Consider the following 7,818-nt stretch of genomic DNA (forward strand, 5'->3'; position numbering starts at 1 on the left):
AAGACGAGGCGATCGAGCAATCAAGGGACGACGAACGATTGTAGCTCGATTTTAACCGAGCAACTAGATAGAATCTCCAAGTGCCAAAGCTACCCCCCTCACAACAGTTGAAACAGTAAAATAAAAGTTATTGTGGCCCTATTTATAGAGGGTCGGGATGGCCCCGATATACTATCGATTCACTGCTTCCGGCCGATGCTTGACAAATGGCTGCCCGTGATTGCTCAGGATGTGACTCCCGTAGATCCGAGGAATCAACGATCTAGATTTGAAGATGGTTCATCTCAGAAAGCCGATCTTCGACATGTTTCAATAGAGGACAGTTCGACGAAATCAGTCTCGACCTCGGACTGATATTCTCTTCGACCGACCTATGGATAGCTCGACCTCGAGAGTGGGGAGCATTTGTTGTGGATGTGCACCTCGGCCTCGGTACTGATCGAGTTGAATAAGATGATGCCTATTAGACTGGGTATACGATCAATAAAGATCGTCAGGCACGATCTACTAAATTGACAGCCGTTCATACTTAGTCTAAATCTGGTTCATCTTGTATTCAGACGATCTACCATAGCTCGTACATGACCGACCAATCTTAGCCAACTTTAGATTGAGCACCAGCTCTACGGACTCTAAAACTTTGACCCCAGATGATCTATTATAGCTTGTCCGGTGCCGAGCTAAGCTCCTCATCAGATCCATCTCTTCTACAAAATTGAGAAAGTCTAGATAGAATAGAATTCTTCTATGATTGAGTCTTCCGTGAAAGAAAAATATCTTATCCGAATCAATCTGTGCAACAAAATCGAAAATTATCAGGACTTCGAGATGGATATGACTCCAACTCCTCTTTTATAAATAAAGACTCCAGAACTCTCAAAGGTACACAATTGACTCTTTGCTCTCTCGTCTTATTATTCTCCAACTTCTGATTTGAACATCGGAAGATTTTCATCGAAGAATACTTTCGATAAAAAATTTTTTGTAGGTGTGCGAACAAAGCTCTAATGATAATTTCACCTTGATTATATTTATTTTCATGATCGGCCGGTCTCGGATGGAGAGATCAGGAGTATCACCACCTACAGCTATCGTAGCTAACCATGCGTTATCCATTTTGCCACGGAATCACCCTTAAAACCATTTGGATTATTATTCCCGTGGGCGACGAATTGGCGTGTTTTCAGAACACTTGGGTTTTCCGTACATCTTCCGATCCCATCAGGCCATCACCTTTGGCTCGTCCTTATCCCTATCCCTTCATCCGGCAATCCAAGTCATCTAGTATCAAAAGTAAAAGAAAAAGGAAACGTTCACATAAGACTCCCTTCTCCCCAAGCTGTTACCCTTTTCCCACCTTCGCCGTCTCCTTCAAATAATTATTTATTCCAACAATCCCTTATATATAGCCCTCTTCCTCCCTTCTCTTCCTCCTTCCTCATTTCCAATCTTATTCCACTTATTCCACGATAAGCCTTGGAACTATGAGCAAGAGGAGCAGTGCTGCGAGCCTTTTCGGCCGGTGCGCGCGGGCGCCGCTACGGGTGCTGTGCCGGGCGCGGGACTTGTACGTGCGGAGCCTCAACGGGTGCGCCGGGCGGGTCCAGTACGGCGCGGCGATCGGCTACCCGACCTTCGCCACGGTGCCGAGGAGCTACAGCGTGGGTTCGGCGAGGACGAGCGCGAGCGACGAGGACCTGAGGGAGCTCATCCGCGCCGCGTCGCAGGGCCGCGCCGGCTTGCTCAACGCACGAGACGGCGTGGTCGTGCCGAGGAGCCAGAGCGTGGCGATCGGCCGCATCGACGAGGATAAGCCGTGCGATTTCGACGACGACGTCCGGGTCGGATCCGATTTGCTGTTCCCCCGGAGCCGGAGCTGCGCCGTTGGGGCCAAGCGACGCCCCCGGTGGTTCGCTTGATGGATTTCGGATTCGGATCCGTTAACGTGCGGATCCCTTTTTTTTGTTTTGCTTTTTTTTTTTTTCTTTTTTCCGTGTTGTAAATAGGAACGTATCATTGTGGAATTAATTTTCCTTTTTTTAAAAAAAAAATTCCTATGGCTGATATGGTTCCGGGGAAGTCGGGCTTGTTGGATTTTATTTTTTTTTTCTTTTTTTTTTTCCCTAGAAGTAGTGGAATGGTTCTTTTCTTTTTTTTTTTCCCTTCTTTTTGTTGAATGGCAGCAGCTTTGATATTATGTGTTTGGTGAGACCTGGGGATGGTATTAGGTGCACCAATATAATTAATGCGGCGGAAAGACCCCACGGCTGCCATGAATTGTGCCACCGGCTTGGGTTGCATTCCAATTGTGGCATGAGTTTTTCCGGTTCCATCAAAGGTACGACAGCGAACCTCCTTCCTGTAGAAAAATATCTGACAAGTTCTTTGGGTGCACTAAACCAATCTCATACTATATGACATCATTATATAGGATCATTAAATTATCAATCTTAAAGTATAAAATCATCATAAATAAACTAATTGATGAAATAATAAAAAAATCGAAAGTTTACCGACTTAAAAGAAGGTACATCGATAATATCTATATTTATAATATCAGTTTTAGATGAGCTAATGATCGATCTCATCTGGTGCACATCGATCTGTAGTTGATGTCAACCTCTATATTATCTACGGCTATCATCTTGCGAAGTTTATTTATGATCTCTACAGCCAAGCCATAGCTAACTACAATTTCATACACAATCGACCACGAGCTCGTATACAGCTAGCAGATACAGCTAAATATGACCTCACTTCTAATTAATACGTACAGCTATACTCTATCTCATCCACAGCTGGCTATAACTGCCTAATAAACTTTTCTAACGATCTAACAAACTCTATAACGGCCTCATCAGTCCCTCTATAAATAAAAGGCTAGGGATCCTCCAACGGTAAGTTCTAACTCCAAAAATTAGAGTGAGACTATATCGGTACAAACTTTGCTAGTTCTTGAACAAGAACTCTAGTTTCGATCTAGTCCAATTTCTCTAGTTCCATCCTCTTCTTGTGCTCCACTACTCTTTTCCACCTCCTGTTCTTGAGGCTCGAACTGACTTAAACATCGGAGAGTCAAAAATCGGAAGATCCCCATCCGATTTTTTGACTTATTTTACATATTTTCTCAAAGGTATTTCAGACTGGACTGTTACCGACTTCCAGCTCAGCTTCGTCCGATCTGCCCCAGTCTTAAATTTTAAGCCCTGCAGCAACAAATTGGCGCTAGGAGGCCTGGATAATTTTTATGGAAAAGAACGTCAAAGCGCAAGCACCAAATAATTCTTTGGCATTTATGTCCTCTCTGGACATCCTGTCAGAAGCTTTCCAGTAACAACCAGTTGCTGTTGATCCTCAATAATTTCTCCTGCTTGTTCAGCAAGTTCAAGCTCTAATAGCAGCTATTCAACAGCTTCAAAAAATTAAGAAGCAACATCAAAAAGAAACTCCTTCTCCAAAAGTTATATCTCAACATAGTCATCAATCAGCCCATCAAGATGAATACCACATTGATGATAAGGTTGATGGTGAATCTGCACCTAACAATGCAAAATATCAGAGAGAGGATGATCTGAAACACAAGATTCAAGATATTGAGAAACACCTGATGGAGATTCAGATAGGAGGTCGATCTCAAAATAAAGATAGCTATAATCTCTGATCTTCTTTCTCTCAAGAAATCCTGAATGAGTCAGTTTCGAATCGATTCAAGATGCCCACTGTTGAGTCCTTCGACAGCTCTACTGATCCAATAGATCTTATTGAGGGCTATAGAGCTCTCATGGCCTTACAGGGGGCTTTTGATGCCCTACTATACATTGCCTTTCTTGCTATCCTTAAGAAAGCAGTGAAGATGAAGATATGATTTTTTAGACTCTCACAAAGGTCCATTTCTTCTTTTGAGTAACTCGGGAGACTGTTCGTTACATATTTTAGTACTAACCGACCTCACATGAATAGTTTGTTCTCTATAAAGCAGTAGGAGAGAGAAGACCTCTGAAAATATGTGGCTCACTTCAATGCAGCCACTCTAGATGTAAAAAATCTCAATGAGGTGGTCGCCATGTTTGCCTTAAAGAGGAGACTTCGAAGCAATCATCTGATCTTCTTTTTGAATAAATTTTTTTTGGATACCTATGATGAAATGCTCGACTGAGTATGAAAGTATGCTCAGGCCAAAGAAGAGGAAGCCATCACCAGACAAGCTAATAAAAATAAAAATAAAAATGAGAAGAAGCAATCGAGAAAGGTGATGGAGCTCAACAGAGCAAAGGCTCCGACCGACCTTAGAAAAATCTGAGGTCAAGAAGCCCACCACGGTATTTTGATTCTTATACTCCTCTGTTCACCCCCCCCCCCGAGTGTAGATCCTTATAAAAATTGAAGAAGAGAGATATCTCCGAAAGCCCGAACTGATGAAGGCCCTACCAATAAAAAGAGACAAAAGAAAATACTGCCACTTTCACCGAGATCACGACCATAAAATCGAGGAATGCAGGCAACTTCGGGATGAGATAGAAGCTCTGGTGCATCGAGGCTACCTCGACAAATTTCTGAGCCAACCAAAGCCATTGAATATCAGCCTCAGATAGAAGAGAATCCTGAGAACCACAATCGGCCAATTGCCAAAGTCATCAACATGATATCTGGCATACTGCAGAAAACTGGTGATCCATCTCCTAAAAGACAAAAGACTAAAGATGTTATCTCTTTTTCTGAAGATGATGTAAAGGAGATTCAAACTTCTCATAATGATACTGTTGTCGTTTCTATGACAATAGCAAAATATTATGTAAAAAAAAATTTAATTGATAATGAAAGCTCTATCGATATATTGTTCTATGATGCATTCTCAAAAATGAATATGGCTAGTTAGCTGGAGCAGGTCGGCACTCCGCTCATCAGATTCTTAAAAAAATCAGTAGCTATTGAAGGAGAAATTACTCTACTAGTTGCAGCAGGATAGGAACCATAGCAATCAATAGTGTAGCTTACCTTTCTGGTGGTTAAAGTCTCATCTGCTTATAATACTATTCTTGGCTGACCTAGTCTTAATGCTCTTAAAGCTATTGTCCCTACATATCATCTATTGGTGCGATCCCGACTAAGGAAGGGACTGGAGAAATGCATGGAGATCAGACAATAGCTCGATAATATTTTATGATTGCCTCCAAGATGAAGCAACCCTCGAAAAGTACACCAATTGAAGTACCGAATCCAATAAATGAGGTCGGAAAAAATTGAAATAAGCCTGCTAAAAAATTGAAAATTATTCCATTGGGAGATAATCCAGAAAAAATAGTTCAAATCGGATCAAATCTCAAATCCGATCTGAGGGACAGAATAATCAAATTTCTTCAGGCAAATACTGACATCTTCATCTGATCGACTTCTGACATGCCTGGTATTTCTGCTAATGTAATTATTCATAAACTGAATATTGATCCAAAGTTTAAGCTAGTTCAGCAGAAAAAGAGGAGTTTCACTCCAAAAAGACAAAGACAATTGATAAGGAAATTGATAAGCTCCTAAAGACAGGATTTATCAGAGAAGCTCATTATCCGAAGTGGATAGCCAATGTTGTTATAGTCAAAAAAGTTAATGGCAAGTGAAGAATGTGCATTGACTAAACTGATTTCTAAAAAATCTATCCAAAATATAGTTTTTCTCTATCAAGAATTGATTAGCTAGTGGATGTCACTTTAGGCCATAAACTTCTCAGTTTTATGAATATTTTTTCAGAACATAACCCGATTAGAATGGCTCCAAAAGATGAAAAAAATATGGCCTTCATTAACGAAAGAGATTTGTATTATTATAAAATGATGTCTTTTGATCTTAAAAATATAGATGCAACATATCAGCATCTTGTCAACAAAATTTTTAAATATCAAATTAGCTGAAACATGAAAGTTTATGTTGATGATATGCTGATGAAAAGTACTAAAAAAGATTAGCATATTATCGATCTAGAAGAAGTATTCAAAGAGCTTAAGAAGCATCAGATGAAGCTTAATCTAAACAAATATGCTTTTGGAGTGCTCGGATAAGTTTCTTAATTTTCTTATAAATCAAAGAGGAATAGAAGCAAATCTCAAAAAAAATTTATGCATTGTTGGAAATGAAGTGCCCGACCACCATCAGAGAAATCCAGCAGCTCACTGGATGAGTAACAGCTCTCAGTCGATTCATCTTTAGATCGACTGAAAGGTGTCTTTCATTCTTCAGAACATTAAGGTAGATTAAAATATTTAACTAGATAGAAGAATGCCAAAGTGATTTTGATGATTTGAAGAAATATTTGGGCTCTGCACCTCTTCTCTCGAAACCAATTGAAGGAGAAGAATTATATATGTATATATCTATCTCATCTATTAGCTCGGTTCTTATCTGGAAAGATAGAGGTATTCAAAGGCCGATCTATTATACAAGCAAATTATTATGAGATGTCGAGATTCGATATAGAAAATTTGAAAAGATGATATATGCTTTGATCATATCAGTCCGACGACTTCAGCCATATGTTCAAGCTCATACAGTTATAGTATTGACAGATCAGCTATTGAGATCAATATTATAGTGGGTTAATACATCGGGTCGGATTGCTAAGTCGGCAATAGAACTCAATGAGTTTGATATTCAATATCCGACCTCAATCTACTGTAAAAGGCCAAGTATTAGCTAATTTTATTGTAGAATGTACTATTCCTGATGATGGATCAATTTTGAAAAGTCTTGAAGATATTAATTCATTCTGAATTTTACATATGGATGGAGCTTTGAATTCTCAAAAAAGTAATGCTGGTTTAATTCTATTAAGTCCTGAAGGATTTATTACCGAGCAAGTCCTAAGGTTTAATTTCAATATTTTTAATAATGATGCTAAATATAAAGCCCTGACTATAGGATTAAAGATGACGAAAGAGTTTGGAGTCAAAAAGCTGAAAGTTTTCTCCGACTCGCAGCTTATCATCGGACAAGTATGAAATCAATTTAAGGCTTAAGATCTCATAATGGCTCGATATTTATAGAATATAAAGAAATTATCTAAAAATTTTAAGGAGCTTGAAGTCCTACAAATCCCAAGATCGAAAAATACCCGAGCTGATGTCTTGTCACATCTTGCTACATCAGGGTTTTCACAACTTAATCAAAAGGTTCTGATCAAGCAATTAGACAAGCCCAGTATTAAAGTTCTTTCTATATTTCAAGTCGGTCATAAATCGAGCTAGATTGACCTCGTTGTAGATTATATAACAAAGAAAAAATTTTAACCGATGATCTAATTAAAGCTAGAAGCATCAAAATATAAGCTCCATGGTATGTTCTTCAGGAGGATCAGTTATATAAAAAGTCGTATTCACTTCCTCTACTTCGGTGCTTAAAACCATCTAAGGCCGATTATGCACTTTTAAAAATATATGAAGAAATATGTGGAAATCACTTGGTGGGCAGGTTACTTGTCAATAAATATGATTAATGTCAAAGATATGCCAATATCCAACGTCAGCCTACTGTCGAACTCATTTCTATTATTGCACTATGGCCTTTTGCAATTTAGAGAATAGATATATTAAGACCTTTCCTAGTGACAATAAGTCAAAGAAAGTTTTTGGTAGTTGCTATTGACTACTTCACTAAGTGAGTGGAGGTAGAACCTTTAGCTCACATTATTGAGAAAAAAATATAGAATTTTATCTGAAAATCAATAATATATCAATTTGGTTTACCTCGTATAATTATTACTGATCATGGTCGGCAGTTTGACAACTCCAAGTTTAGAAAATTCTACTCCAAACTTCATATTGATCATCGATT

General features: G+C 39.0%; 1 protein-coding gene across 1 annotated transcript; it reads left to right on the top strand.

Annotated features, from left to right (window-relative positions):
• The first annotated feature begins 1,316 nt into the window (after positions 1–1,316).
• LOC105060131 (uncharacterized) lies at positions 1,317–2,094 on the top strand. The gene has a single exon (XM_010943743.4). It carries the CDS (start codon positions 1,485–1,487, stop codon positions 1,917–1,919), a length of 435 nt encoding a protein of 144 aa, XP_010942045.1. The 5' UTR covers positions 1,317–1,484; the 3' UTR covers positions 1,920–2,094.
• Positions 2,095–7,818: the final 5,724 nt, after the last annotated feature.

This window comes from Elaeis guineensis, chromosome 2, assembly GCF_000442705.2.
Source record: "Elaeis guineensis isolate ETL-2024a chromosome 2, EG11, whole genome shotgun sequence".
NCBI classification, from domain to species: Eukaryota; Viridiplantae; Streptophyta; class Magnoliopsida; order Arecales; family Arecaceae; genus Elaeis; species Elaeis guineensis.

Excerpts from the sequence above, each read along its gene's own strand:
- LOC105060131 (XM_010943743.4), top strand. The coding sequence starts at position 1,485 with ATGAGCAAGAGGAGCAGTGCTGCGAGCCTTTTCGGCCGGTGCGCGCGG.